General features: G+C 32.3%; 2 protein-coding genes across 2 annotated transcripts; both read right to left on the bottom strand.

Annotated features, from left to right (window-relative positions):
* Nucleotides 1–1,942: 1,942 nt before the first annotated feature.
* On the bottom strand, nt 1,943–4,681 carry LOC131642247 (protein NRT1/ PTR FAMILY 5.4-like). Its single transcript, XM_058912520.1, has 5 exons — nt 4,594–4,681; nt 4,004–4,221; nt 3,488–3,730; nt 2,951–3,228; nt 1,943–2,795 (listed from the first exon to the last, which is right to left on the bottom strand). The coding sequence occupies exons 1-5, from the start codon at nt 4,679–4,681 to the stop codon at nt 1,943–1,945; spliced, it is 1,680 nt and encodes a 559-aa protein (XP_058768503.1).
* Nucleotides 4,682–9,431: 4,750 nt separating this feature from the next.
* LOC131642245 (protein NRT1/ PTR FAMILY 5.4-like) lies at nt 9,432–13,619 on the bottom strand. The gene is made up of 5 exons (XM_058912517.1): nt 13,501–13,619; nt 12,868–13,085; nt 11,164–11,406; nt 10,666–10,943; nt 9,432–10,495 (listed from the first exon to the last, which is right to left on the bottom strand). The coding sequence occupies exons 1-5, from the start codon at nt 13,580–13,582 to the stop codon at nt 9,640–9,642; spliced, it is 1,677 nt and encodes a 558-aa protein (XP_058768500.1). The 5' UTR covers nt 13,583–13,619; the 3' UTR covers nt 9,432–9,639.
* Nucleotides 13,620–14,667: the final 1,048 nt, after the last annotated feature.

Genomic DNA, 14,667 nt, shown 5'->3' with positions numbered 1-14,667 from the left:
AAAAGAATCGATAAGTGCCACAAAACAATAGTAAAAATAACGAATTTCTAGCACTCAACATATTGTCTAAATGGCCTTGGAGAATTTTGACTGAGGAAAATGCTATTTGGAGAGGTGTGTTGGAAGGTAGGTATGGGAATGTGAGGAAAGAATGTGGGGTTGTGTTAATTCTGGACCAAAAATAAAGGAGTCTTTATGGTGGAAGGACATAATGAAGCTATGCATCGAGGATGATGGAATCATGAGGAAAATTACATAGAGACTAGGATATGGTAAAGACATAATGTTCTGGAAGAATCAATGGATTGGAGCAGGTTGTTTGTCTGGTCATTTCCCATCTCTATACAAGGAAGTGTTTTTCAAAGAGGATTCTGTCTATAACTATGGAAAGTGGAATGAAGATGTGTGGGAATGGGCCGTCATCAGAGGCGAAGAAGTTCTGGGGCGTGTGGCTTCTAGGGAATTTGGGGAATTGGAAACATGCTTGTTTGGTATCAGTCCCGTCAGGTGTTCCAAAGACGCTTTTATTTGGCCTTTTGATAACTCAAATTGCTTCACTGTTAAATCGTGCTATGAGAGGCTTAATCCACAACCGGGTTATCTTGGAGCAGCTGAGTTGAAAGAGGGCTTGAGTATCATTTGGGGAGCAGCGGTGCCGTCAAGGAGTCAGCTTGAAAGAAGAAAAATTATTGTTCATCAACACCAACTCGTGTGTTTGTTCTGTGAACTGCAGGTAGAAGATGTTGACCATGTTTTCATGCATTGTCCCAATCCAGCCCCCCTGAAGAATAGAATTTCTATGTGGATTGATACTCAGATGTAATTTGCCCCGGATTGCTGCGAAAATTTGTTGATCTGGATGGTGCATTTGAAGGGCAAACTGAATTGTAACAGAGCTGCAGCTATATGGTTAGCATTTTGTTGTTGTATATGGAAGACGAGAAACGACATAATCTTCAACAATGCAAAGTTTGTCTGTGAGGAGCTCTTTTACACGATACAGAGGTACTCTTGGTGGTGGATTGTCTCAGTGTCAAAAGAAAGCAGCAAGTGTAATTTCTACGAGTGGTATAAAAACCCTCTATTATGCGTATGATGTTTGTATTTTTCTTTTGGTTTAACTGGTGTTCTTGTATTGGGTTGGAGTACCCCTAGTACTCCTAATCTATATATAAGATTTGTTTATGAAAAAAATAAATCTTAGGGGAAGGTGAGAGTAATTTCCCGAATTTAATATCATCACTATGTTTTATTGGTCAAAGATTTTTATCTTATAGAGCTCTAAAATAAAAACTTAAGGATAAGTGAGTCTTCCTTTCAACTTAGTACATTCTTCAAACTTGTACTTTGGTTAATGTAATAAGAATGTGGTGAAGTATAAAGATGAATGAAATGAAGAGAAAAGGAGAGGGAAAATATATTTTGTGAAAAGGGATGAAATATATAAATTTTATGGTGAGTGAGTGTGTGAGGGTGAGAGTGTGAAAAGTGGACAGGTGTGTGAGATATGAGGCAGGGACCTTTAGGAAACTATTTTTCTCTTTTTTTTTCTTTTTTTTTTAACCTTAGCCTCTTACACACTTATTATTGTATTTTATATTATTTTTTTGCAAAACACTATTAGATTCTTAGTGTTTTTTTTTATCTAAAAGGTTTATTAAACATTATTAGATGCAAAATATATGTAGAACTGGAGTACTCCAAAATAATTTATTTCAACATCTAAGCCCTTTTATGTATTATTATAGAATGAAATTTGTTCCTTAAAAAATAACTTTGAAACTAGAGATGCTATCAACTTGTAGTAATTTTATTTTATGTTGCTATAATTAATATATTTACAAGTTACAAATATGAAACATCTCTTGCTAGATGTTTTATATAAACAGATATTTTATTTTATTATTTGTTATGTTAGTATTTTCTCCCTTATATACTACACCTACACTGTACTTGTTTCAACCACATGTCTCCTTTTATACACAAAACCTTTGGTTATCCACACATAAACACAAAGATTAAGAGCACTTAACATAGCCAATAACCCATAAAAATAATTAAGATGTGCCCTATTCACATTACTTCCCAACCATTTTTCACCAGTTTTTGAAGTAATTATCACTACAAGATTTATAATACCATTGCTAACAAAACTCCCAACTCCAACTATACTAAGATATGCTGCAGCTCCCAAACTTTTCATGGTATCTGGCATTTGATCATAGAACAATTCTTGTAGTCCAACAATAGTAAATGCATCAGAAACTCCACAAATAGCATATTGAGGTAACATCCACCAAATACTCATTGGTATAGAAATTTCTTTGCCATGAGTATTGTCTAAAAGATTATGATTCTTAGCAACACTAATCCTTTTAGTTTCCACAAGTGCTGCAATACTCATAGTAAATATCGACAAAAATAGACCAAATCCGATTCTTTGCAAAACCGTTATACCAGAATGATGTCCCGTAATTTTTCTAGCGAACGGGACAAAAACTTTGTCATAGATTGGCACTGCAAACAAGATCACAACTCCGACCAAACCTTGAAGTGATGTTGGAGGAATTATGAAATTATGTACCATTGATCGGTCTAACGTGCTACTTTGTTTGACGAAAAATGTTCCGAGTTGACTTTGAACAACCGTAAACATTAAGCAACTTAGCCAGATGGGAATGAGACGAATCACGAGCTTCACTTCTTCAACTTGATTCATTGAACATAGTCTCCAAGGGTTTATATTCTCTTTAGATGTATCTTGTTCATCAATAATCATTGCTTTGTCCAAAAACCTGTGGAAATATTTTTTCCATTATGTTGTCTGTTTGTCTGTTATTTCTGTATAATCTTAATTTATTTTAAAACCGATGATTATGTATAACTCTTTTGAGTTTTACTTAATTCGTTATACTAAACAAAAAAAAGCGTGAAAGATAAAGGTCCTTACTTGTATTGATTCGTGTGAGCTAAAATTTGAATAAAGGAGGGAGATTGTGAATGATGTGAGCGATCATGATCATAACCATACCAATAACCATCTCGACCACGAATGTTTTTCACGCGCCACTTACGAGATGCGGCAACAAAAACTCGGGCAATACTAGTTATTGGGCTTCCGGTTGGGCGTTCCTTCGTATACCTTTTCATTCCTAGCAAGAATATTGACAATGCTACAGCCAATATTGATGCCAACACTACCAGCCCAACAGTCCAACTTACATTTTCCTGTATTTTTTTGGCATATGAGTGTGATGTTAAAAAGAAAAGTAATATTTTTCATTTTGTTAATCAATTACTCATTTTTGTCACTATTATATAAATAGAAATTTACTTTTTAAATTTATTGAACAACTTATATATTCCATCAATAAATTAGATATATCAGTTATTCATTAAATAAAAAAATTATTATTTTTTTTATAATAACGACAAGAGAGAGTATTTAGAAAATTAATTTTGATAACAATATTAACATTAAATTTACCATTAGGTATCCTATCACGAACACCGCAAAAACCGAACCAATTACAATTGACAGGTACCACCAGTTGAAGAATGATCTTTTGGCATCTTTCTCCTCCATGGTGTCTTCGGAAAATTGGTCGGCAGCAAACGTTTGTACGCATGGTTTGTGCCCGCCATCACCGAGGGACAATATGTAAAGTGCGATAAAGAACAATTTCGTATTTTTTAGTATTGAGACAGAAGCTGTCAACAAAATCATGCCCTACATATGTTGTATTAATTAGTTGATAATAGTGTTTTAATATTCAAACACACTTAAAGGAAATTGTATACTCCATCCATCTGTTTTATATTATAAGCAAATTTCATCTTTTTAGATTTATTGAATAATTAACTGTTTCTTGTATCTGTATCTGATCAAATACAGTTAATTATTCAATAAATTTAAAAAGGTGAAATTTGCTTATAATTATAGAATCCCCTTACAAATCAATGTAAGTGGAGAAAAACCCTAAATGTAATGAAATAAAATTACCATGAGATAGATGAGAGATGCTATGATGATTGTCTTGAATCTACCAAGATATGAATCAGCAATGAATCCCCCAAGCAAAGGAAAAATAGAAGAAACACCAACCCAAGTGTTCCTATTTTTAGCAGCTTCAGTTACTGGCTCATTAAGTGCTTGGGTGAGATATAAAATCAAATTTGTACCCAATCCAATATTTGCAAATTGTTCTGCAGCTTCCATAACTACAAAAACAGAAATTGTATAATCCTCAATTAGACCATCAAAATTTAATCTACCTTCCATTTAAAATAAACCTTATATAGTTGAAAATTGTTTCGGTCAAAATTCGAATTATGAATAATTCATAAATTCAAATATTTGATAAAAATTTATCTCAAGAAATGAACTGATAGTTCGAAATTCATCCGACACATTAGTAAAATGTGATTAAAAATTATTTCTGTAAAAAATTTGAGAGTTTATGTCAAGAATAAAAAATATTAGAAAGAACTATTCTTGAAGTTCAAAAATTTATGCAAATTTTTTATAAAATAAAATAAAAATAGGACAAGAAAACTAAAAAAAAATGAAAGAGATTATTTAGGGTTACTCACCTATGATGAAGATGGCAGCATGCCATCCTCCTTTTTTGGTTTTGGTAGGTTGTTCTTTGACATCACGTTTGTTTTCTTCCACAGCCATGTTGAGAGTTTAATTGTAAATGAATTGGAAATTATAAGGATATAATATATATAGACAAAATAAGATAGTTATTTTTAGGATGAACATTAAATGAGGATGCAGTTAAACTCTGTTATAACTTACAAACAAGAAAAGTGAATTGTGCTAAATACCAGATAACAAAATGAAACTTGTTAACTTGTTATTTTTTGTAGAATGCTTATGTGTTTATGTGTCATTTTTAATGTTGAATGCAATCATATTAGTTATAGTTTGGTCGATATTATTTTCAAGTATTTATTGTAAAGAGATAAATAAATAAAACGAGATAGTAAATAATATTATTAAAAAATTAAAATTTTTTATTTTTAAATTTTTGTATTAAACTTCAAAATAAAAATGAATAAAAGGGGTACCACTTAATAGTTACAACTCTTATTAGAGTTGTTTGGTTGTAAGGGTTGCACCCCTAGTGCGATTTCTTTAATCAATTGCCTATTAAAAAAAAAACTTTAATTTTATGAAATTTATGAGAGATATTTTTTGGTGGGTAAAGAAGATATTTTTCAAGAGGAGTGTTTATCGAATTTTATGGATTGACACTCTTTTTTTCATAGTAAAAAGGCGAAGGATAGAAAATTAGATGTTGTTTGGATGGCTACAACTTGGAGTCTTTAGTTGGTTAGGGATGGTTGGTGCTTTCGTAGATGTACTTTCCTGATCAAAAAAGAAGATTACACACCCCAATTACATCTACGAAGTGGAAAAACCCGTTTGGAACATTAAGTTGTTAGTTTAGAAGTGGTCGTTTTGTGGGAAAATTACACACCCAAATTACTCTTTTTTACGAGTTTTGTATGAACCCCTTGTACTTTCTCTCGTAATTGTAATTGATTTGTAATCTTCTTTTTTTGTCGGGTTTTTCCAATTTTCTTTGTAATCGGGTTGGAGAACCCTTAATTCTACCTTTAATGTCATATTACTTTCTAAAATAAAAAAAAAATCAAATAATTAAAGAGCGTGACTAAAAACATTTTAAAAATAATATTTTAAGGCCTTTGAGTAATTTGAATCTCTTTGCCATCGTTTGGACCTTTTGTATATAATTTAGAGAAACTCTAACCCCACCCCTTAAGTATTTTATGCAGCATGTGCATTGTCAAAAACCCCCCACCCTCCCCTCTTTTTCCATTTTCATAGATGTACTTTCGGAAACACCTTTTTATTTTAAAGTTGTTTTGTTCTGTAGGTGTATCTACGGAAGACTTCCATATATACATCTACGGAAGCATTTGATATTATATTCGCGCCAGAATCTTATTCTTCACTTTCTTCTTCTTCAAACTCTCAAACACTTTCAACCTCAAAAATCAAAATTCACCAAAGTTATTTTTTTTCTCTTGAGTTCGGCGGTAAACGTGTGTATCAACGATCAACTCATTCCAACAACTTCAAAACTCAATTTAATCGGCAAGTTTTCGACTTTTCCAGTTATTTTAGAATTTTCCCCTAATAGAGTTAGAATTTAATTTTTAGGTGTAGAAATAATTGGATAATTTTAGAAACATAGTTTAGAGACAAAGTAGGTATTTTTGGATGTGTAAAACGGACGATCAAACCACCAAAATGGGGTTTTTAAGCCTCTGGAACAGTGACAGACGTCATTGATGCGTCCTTGGAGTTTCAAAATGTTATGTAGGTGCATCTATGAAACAAATGAAACGTTACATAGTTCCGTAGATGCACCTACGGAACAACCCCAATTTTTTGGAAATGTAAGCTTGTTCTGTAGATACATCTACGGAAGAGTTCCTTATTTGCATCTACAGAAGTAAATTTTTTTCCCTTTTCTATTTTATATATTAATTGTATATAATCCGACTATATTTGTAATACAACGCAAACATTATGGTCGACCATCCATACCGCATTATATCTGAGAGGGTTGCACAACATGCTTTTGTGTGACGTGCACTGATGTAGGTAGTCTCACAGGTGACGGATGGAGCCTCCGTTCAAACAGATGCACTTGATACCCCTGTTACAGCAGAGGTACCTGTTACATCCATTCTAGCAGAGGGGCCTTCCACATCTACTACCTCATCTCAGAGGCTTCGGGATAATGGTGAGGGTTCCCCGCATACGCCCTCCGCCCGCAGGCGTCGTCGAAACACTTCTTCTACTCCTGTGCCACCTCTAGGGAGAGATGCTAGATCTCAGGTGCCACCTCCTGAGTTGCTCGAGGAAGCTTATGTTGCTGAGGCGCCTATCGTCTACCTAGGGGGTCCTTCAGATTTATCCCTGTTGACAGGGTATGCAGATCATTCAGCCAGACATATCTGGAACGGAGAGGAAAATTTTCTTAGACTTATTACTTATTACTTTTTTGTCCTCATTTTCTAATTTATTATTTCTAAATTTGCTTGTTATTAATAGTGTTTTCTTTGGAAATTTTCAGGATAGCGCTTCCTAGAAGTTCTACAACCAAGGCCGAAAGATCACCTCTCTCATGCAGCCTACCGAGCTGTGGTTCCAGGATGTCCTCAGCGCTTCTAGGCTGAAGGACCTCTGTCAGATTGGTTACCACACGATACATAATAGGATGTAGATGGCATTTGCAGAGAGGTGGCACCCAGAGACGTTGTCATTCCATCTGCCACATGGTGAGATTACCGTCACTCTTGACGACATTGCATTCCTCCTGTATATACCTATCAAGAGAACCCTTCTTGGTCACGGTAGACTAACGAAGGAGGAAGCGAGGGAGGTTCTAATTACTGAGCTCAGGGTTGATCCTGAGGACGCACATGAGGAGGTGGAGAGGACCCGTGGTGCGCACGTAAGGTTTTTATTCTTGACGCGGTAGTACGAGGCCGAGCTCCTTGTGGCATAGCAGGTTATGGATGACCCAGTAGAGGAGGACATACACTGGCAACAGGTGCTAACATGTTACTTCTTATTTTTGTTAGGCACTCAGCTGTTTGTGGACACCAGCTCCTTGTACACACATGTCGTTTACCTGAGGTACTTGTTGGATACCGCGTGTATCCATGAGTATAATTGGGGAGCGGCTACACTGGTGTACAACTACCACAGACTCGGAGAGGGATGCCTGTGGAAGGAAAGAATTGTGGCTGGCAGCTGTTTTCTCTTAATGGTAACAATCTTATATCATTTTACTTTTTCTCAAAGTTGTTCATTATATATTTGTGATAATGTTTAATCCTAGTATTTTTTTTAGGGTTAAATATTACAGCACTTCCTCGTGATCATTGGTTGGGGAGAAGTGTCTGACTACACTGAGGCCATGCCGCGTGCTAGTGGCTTCATCCCCTTAAAGGGAATCAGGTGCCGGATCCTTACAGGTACTTACCGGCTGGTTGCAGAGGACATCCGATATAACTATTATGCTTCTCACCGTGAGACGGTTGCGTGGGATGATGTTGCCCTATATTCTTAATAGTTGGCTGCCAATTCGACCATCATTGTTCGTTATCTTCCGGAGCGCGTCAAGAAGTTAACCTGAACCCAAACCGCTAAAATCTTAGCATCCTCTTTTTGCATGAACCTGGCAAACCCAAACCGTTTAACCACCTTATTCAACCTTGGTGAAATCGCTACTTCCACCACCTCCTCATCGATACAACCGAACAATTCAAACAAATCCCTGGCTTTGATTCTAACCGGAAAATACGAAATAAAAACCAAAGTAAGACCCATTTTCTCCACCTCCTCTAAGCATATTCCCTTCGGATAGGAATCCCATTTTGTCCCAGGTTCTTGAACACCCTCGCCTTCGCCTCCGTCCACCGCCAGCCGCCATGCATTGAACACTGTGGGAAGTAACCCACGCCTCTTTCCTAGAGTGAGGCCAAAGTTTCTCTCACTAAAAAAATTAGTTTTTCAATTCTAATAAATAAATAAATTAAGTTATAAACAAATACCATATATCTCTTTTAAAACTTGATACAAGTTTTATTTTATAACTCTTTTCACACGAACATATACCATATTATCTTTTTTGTGAGATATTAGATCAAACTCTAGTATGGTTGAAGGGTAGTTTCTTGGTTCAACAGTTCGACGGGGTTAAGCATGAAGTCGAAGGTTGTTCGCATGTTGGTGTCGAAATATGCATGGTGGTATCGAAGATGGATCTAGCATGCAGGTGTCAAAGATGTTAGGGTTGTTAGCATGTTAAATTAGGTATTAGTATTTAAACCCTAATTTGTTAAGTTAGCTTGTTTATTAAGTTAGCTTGTGTAATGGGCCTTGTGAAAAAAGCCCATTAGTTAGTATGTTAGATTTTATTATAAATATCATACTAGTCTCTCATCATTGCACGCAACAAAACCTAATTTAGAGTGAGAGAGAGGTTATTTGTTATTCTTGTAAACTTGTAATCTTATTTTCAAAGAGAAAGTAAAAGAATAGCAGTTATAACCAATTCTTGTGTTCTTTTTCTTCCTTATTCTTTATTCTTTCCTTATTTTATACTTTGTTATTGGCATTGAATTCACAACATCTTTATTGTGGCAAATGGCACTTTGTTTCCCCTTGCTTTTTCTAGGAGTTATTTGCTACAATATTTTTTCTGGTTAACAATGAAACTACAAGCATTTAACACACATGATTCATTACCTCTTCATTACCGTGAGCAAATATAATAAAATGTATAACTTTCAATAGAAACTTCATATGTAGTTTGAAAGTATAATCTATATGACTAAATTCAACTTATAATAACAAATCTTTCATAGCATTTCTACCTTACACAAACTCATTCAAAATATCACAACAAAATTATTAAAACTATGAATTCTTACTATCATTCATAATCATTAAAATTACATCTTCATTATATAAAATAAATTAAAATAATAAAGTTTCAAATTTGAATGTAATAATACTTTTTTAAATAATTTATTTCTCTCTAGGATGGGTGAGTCTTCCTTGAAATTAGTTTAATCTTTGTTTTTCTAGGTGTTACACTCCACCATACTTGTTTCAACCACATGTCTCTTTTTGTATACAAAACCTTTGGCTATCCACACATAAACACAAAGATTAAGAGCACTTAAAATAGCCAACACCCAATAAAAGTAATTAAGATGTGCCCTATTCAAATCACTTCCCAACCATTTTCCACCAACCTTTGAAGTAATTTCCACTACAACATTTATAATAGCATTGCTCACAAAACTTCCAACTCCAACGATGCTTAGATATGCTGCAGCTCCCAAACTTCTCATTGCATCTGGCATTTGATCATAAAACAATTCTTGTAATCCAACAATAGTAAATGCATCAGAAATTCCAAGAATAGCATATTGTGGCAACATCCACCAAATACTCATTGGTATAATGCTATTATTATTGTCTAAGAAATTGTGATTCCTGGCCACACTAACCCTTTTAGTTTCCACAAGAGCCGAAAAAGTCATAGTAAATATCGACAAAAATAGACCAACTCCAATCCTTTGCAAAACCGTTATACCAGAATGATGTCCTGTAATTTTTCTAGCGAACGGGACAAAAACTTTGTCATAGAATGGGACTGCAAACAAGATCACAATTCCAACGAAGCCTTGAAGTGCGGCCGAAGGAATCACGAAATGTTGACCGATTGATCTGTCTAATGTGCTACTTTGTTTGGTGAAAAATGTTCCTAGTTGACTTTGAACAACAGTGAACATTACGCAACTTAGCCATATAGGAATGAGACGAATCACAAGCTTCACTTCTTCAACTTGTGTCATTGAGCATAGTCTCCATGGATTTATAATTTTACTTGATGCATCATGTTCATCAATGATCATTGCTTTGTCTAAAAACCTATAAAAAAAATATTTTTATTTACACGAAATAATCAGACAAATTGCAATATAATTTACTTTTATATTTGAACCCGAAAAATCTCTACTATATTCAAGTTAAGTTTATGTTATCATTTTTGGATATTATCTTGTGACGATAACTATAGAAACTCACACAACAATAATTACCTGTATTGTTCAGTGTGTTCCAAAGTTCGACTTATCGGAGGAGATTGAGAATGATTGAAGCTAGCATGATCATAACCATACCAATAACTATCTGGCCCGCGCGTATCTTTGACGCGCCACTTACGAAACGCAGCAACAAAAACTCGAACAATGCTAGTGAGTGGGCTCCCTTTTGGGCTTTCTTTTATATACCTTTCAATTCCTAGCAAAAACACCACCAATGCTATTGCCAACATTGATGCCAACACTAAAAGTCCAACAGCCCAACTTACATTATCCTGTATTTTTAATATAATGTAAAGTTAAAAATAAATGTGATATTTTATATATAGATCAGATACATCACATATATATTATAGACCACTAATATTAGCCAGATACATCACATATCGATCACGATCAGATACATCACATATTTTATTATTATAGACCAGATACTTCACATATTCATCGGATTTTAAAAAACAATTTCTATAGTAATATTAACATAAAATTTACCATTAGATACCCTATCACGAACACGGCAAAAACCGAACCAATTACAATGGCCATATACCACCAGTTGAAGAATGATCTTTTGGCATCTCTCTCCTCCATCGTGTCTTCTGCAAATTGATCAGCAGCAAATGTTTGTACGCATGGCTTGTGCCCTCCATCACCAACAGATAATATATAAAGGGCTGTGAAGAACAACTTCTTGTTTTTTAACACAGAGACTGATAGTGTCAACAAAATCATACCCTACATATATAATGTGAATTAGATGAGAATAAAGTATAAATGTGAACGGTTAAGTCCTACATTATTTATAAACGAATTAAACTAATTAAATAATATATAAAAATATGTGCACTTGTGATTTATCAAAAATAAGTTTAATTTTAAAATTTTAAATGGGAGCGTCTTGCTCTCTAGTAATCCTAAAATATTGAATCACAAATAATGAAATTTATCTTAAATTGTTGATGCATGTTATTTGATGTACATAGTTTTTCTCATAATGACCTAAGAAAATAGTCAAATCTATAGAATTAATGAACCTATAAGAAATCAATCAAATACATAAAAAATTTCTTATACATCTAACCAATTTTAAAATGGTCAAAATATTTTTGAAAAAAATGCATGTATTATCACGGTTTATTGTACTTCTTGTATAATTGCTATAAATATGATAAAATAAATTAATGTGTGAAATATTTTAAGTGTAAACACAAATTTAAAAACAATTGTATTTTTTTCTTTATGGATCATGTTTACTCATATATAAAGAAACATGCTTTTGATTTGTCTTTTTCTTTTTTATAAGTATTTATTTTCCAATATTGGATATTCTATTATTTTAAGATCTTTGAAAACTTTTTCCAATTGACTTTCTTAATTCATGCATATATCCAAAACATGGTAATATGTATAAAAGTTATCTTGAATTAGAAAAAACATCCATTAATAATAATAAACGACTGTCTTCCGCTAAAACTTAAAACATTTATTTTTATTCTTCAAGTTTTCACAATTATTCTTTGAGAGACACTAAAAAAAAATGTGATGATAACTCTACACGTTTAATTGAAACTTTTGGATTTTTTTTTTAACTATAGGAATGTAAGATTAGTCTTTATAGATTTTTTTTTTAAAAATAGTCTTCATAGTTGTCGCAAAATATATTTGATTTATAACATAAAATTAAAACATGTGGTAAATAATTATTAGTGTAAACAATATTAATGATTTTTTTTTATTTTTAATTAAAAAAACAAATAACTTTATTAAAAAATCGTGCCTGTTTATTTTAAATACAAAAATATGCATAAATATATAAAAGAAAGTAACTTTACTGAAATACAAAATGATATTTTATCAAATAGGTAAATATATAAATATATAAATATATTTATAAATAATGTTAAAATTGTAAAGTTTTTTTTTTGACTAAGATGATTATCTAAATAAAAAATAATCAATTTAAAGAATAGTTATAAATATTTTTATACATTTATCCTTTGATAAAATTTTAATATTAATGATGATATTCGAATATTAATCTCTTAGGAATTTTATATCCATTAAAATTATAACTTTATTAAAAAAATCTGAAAATATATTTAGTCTAAAAAAACAAATAAAAACAAATACACCAAATAAAAGAGGAATAAATTATTTAAAAAAAAAATAAGAGAGAGAAGAATGGAATAAAATTACCATGAGATAGATGAGAGATGCTATGATGATTGTCTTGAATCTACCAAGATATGAATCAGCAATGAATCCACCAAGCAAAGGAAAAATAGAAGAAACACCAACCCAAGTGTTCCTGTTCTTAGCAGCTTCAGTTACTGGCTCATTAAGTGCTTTGGTGAGATATAAAATCAAATTTGAACCTAATCCAATGTTTGCAAATTGTTCTGCAGCTTCCATAACTACAAAATTATTTAAAAAAATTAATTACATGGTCTTCAATTAGAACAACATAAAAGAAATCTATCTTCTATCTAGAAAATAAATCTTAAATAATAACTCACAAAACTGATTTTACAATTTTGATTTTTTTTTCTTCAGAATTTTAATACTCCTGTATTTGAAGAAATTGATCTAAAAATTCATAGCTCGTCAAAAAATCGAAATATAATTAATATCAAAAATCATTTCAGTCAAAATTCAGATTCAAAAGGACTGGAAAACTTAAAATTGTATGCACAATTCTAAAAAAAAAAAAAAATCGATACTTCAGAATTCACCTCATAAATATAAAAATTTTGACTAAAAATTGTTTTGGTCAAAATCTAAGAAACTATCTATGGGATAAATAAATTAAATTAAATTTGGGTTACTCACTTATGATGAAGATGGCAGCATGCCATCCTCCTTTTTTGGTTTTGGCAGATTGGATTTGGACATCACCATTGTTTTCTTGCATAGCTATATACAATATAAATTTTAATGAAAATGGTTTGGGAGAATCATAACTGAAGAGATAATAATGAGGTGAATTATATATATATATATATATATATATATATATATATATATATATATATATATATATATATATATATATATATATATATATAAAATAAGATAACTATTTTAAGGATGTGCATTTAATGTGTATTCCACGCGATTTATACCCTTACACACGGAAAAAATGATTTGACTAACATTTTCGACTACGTCAATGAAGATGGCAGCATGTCATCCTCATTTTTTTGGTCTGGGTTAATTATACAACACTCCCCATCAATGTTAGCGAGATTCGATTTAGTCCCTTGTAAAAGATTTTTTGTTGGATTCCTCACTCATAATATGAAGATTCCATCTGTAAGGCCCTTCTGCGCACTATTTCATTTCATATTCCTTATTTTCTCCAGCGTGGCATAAATGTTAGATCTGATGTGGCTTTTTATATAATTTTTTATTAATATTTTAAAATTCATCTAGAATTTTTAAAAAAAATATATTTTTATTAATATTTTTAATAAATAAATGCTTTTAATAATTGTAATTAATTTTTTATGATGAACTAATTATTAAAATAATATATTAGGGCCTAAAGCCCATTTTTCGTTTCAAAGTAACCCAATACTTTAAGATTTGAGAATTGTTGTGCAAAAGATACTTACTAACACTTCCATTTGTTTATGCAATTTCAATGTAGGACTTAATAAACAGTTACATTTCAACTCTCTCTTACGCACATGCATTTCCATCTTCTACTGTCTTTATGAGGAAACATCGATAGGGGACATCCAATAAAGAAATGATCCAGATGCTTTCAAAATACGTGCCTTCGACAACCATACAAACTCTTTATTGTGTAGTGACTGGACTAAGTTCTCAAATTTTTTTGGACTAAGTTCTTGAATTTTTCTTCCCATATTTGTAACTTAATCATCTTCATACTATTTAGAGTCTCTGAAGTCAATCGAAGACGCTCGTCCTGTGCAATACCAACAACACCAAAAAGGATACCAACAGAAAGAACAAGTTACAATGTAGAAATCT

Source organism: Vicia villosa, unplaced genomic scaffold (genome assembly GCF_029867415.1).
Source record: "Vicia villosa cultivar HV-30 ecotype Madison, WI unplaced genomic scaffold, Vvil1.0 ctg.004691F_1_1, whole genome shotgun sequence".
Classification (NCBI taxonomy): domain Eukaryota; kingdom Viridiplantae; phylum Streptophyta; class Magnoliopsida; order Fabales; family Fabaceae; genus Vicia; species Vicia villosa.
The sequence above is the reverse complement of the archived record's forward strand: the minus strand, read 5'-3'. Positions and strand labels throughout refer to the sequence as shown.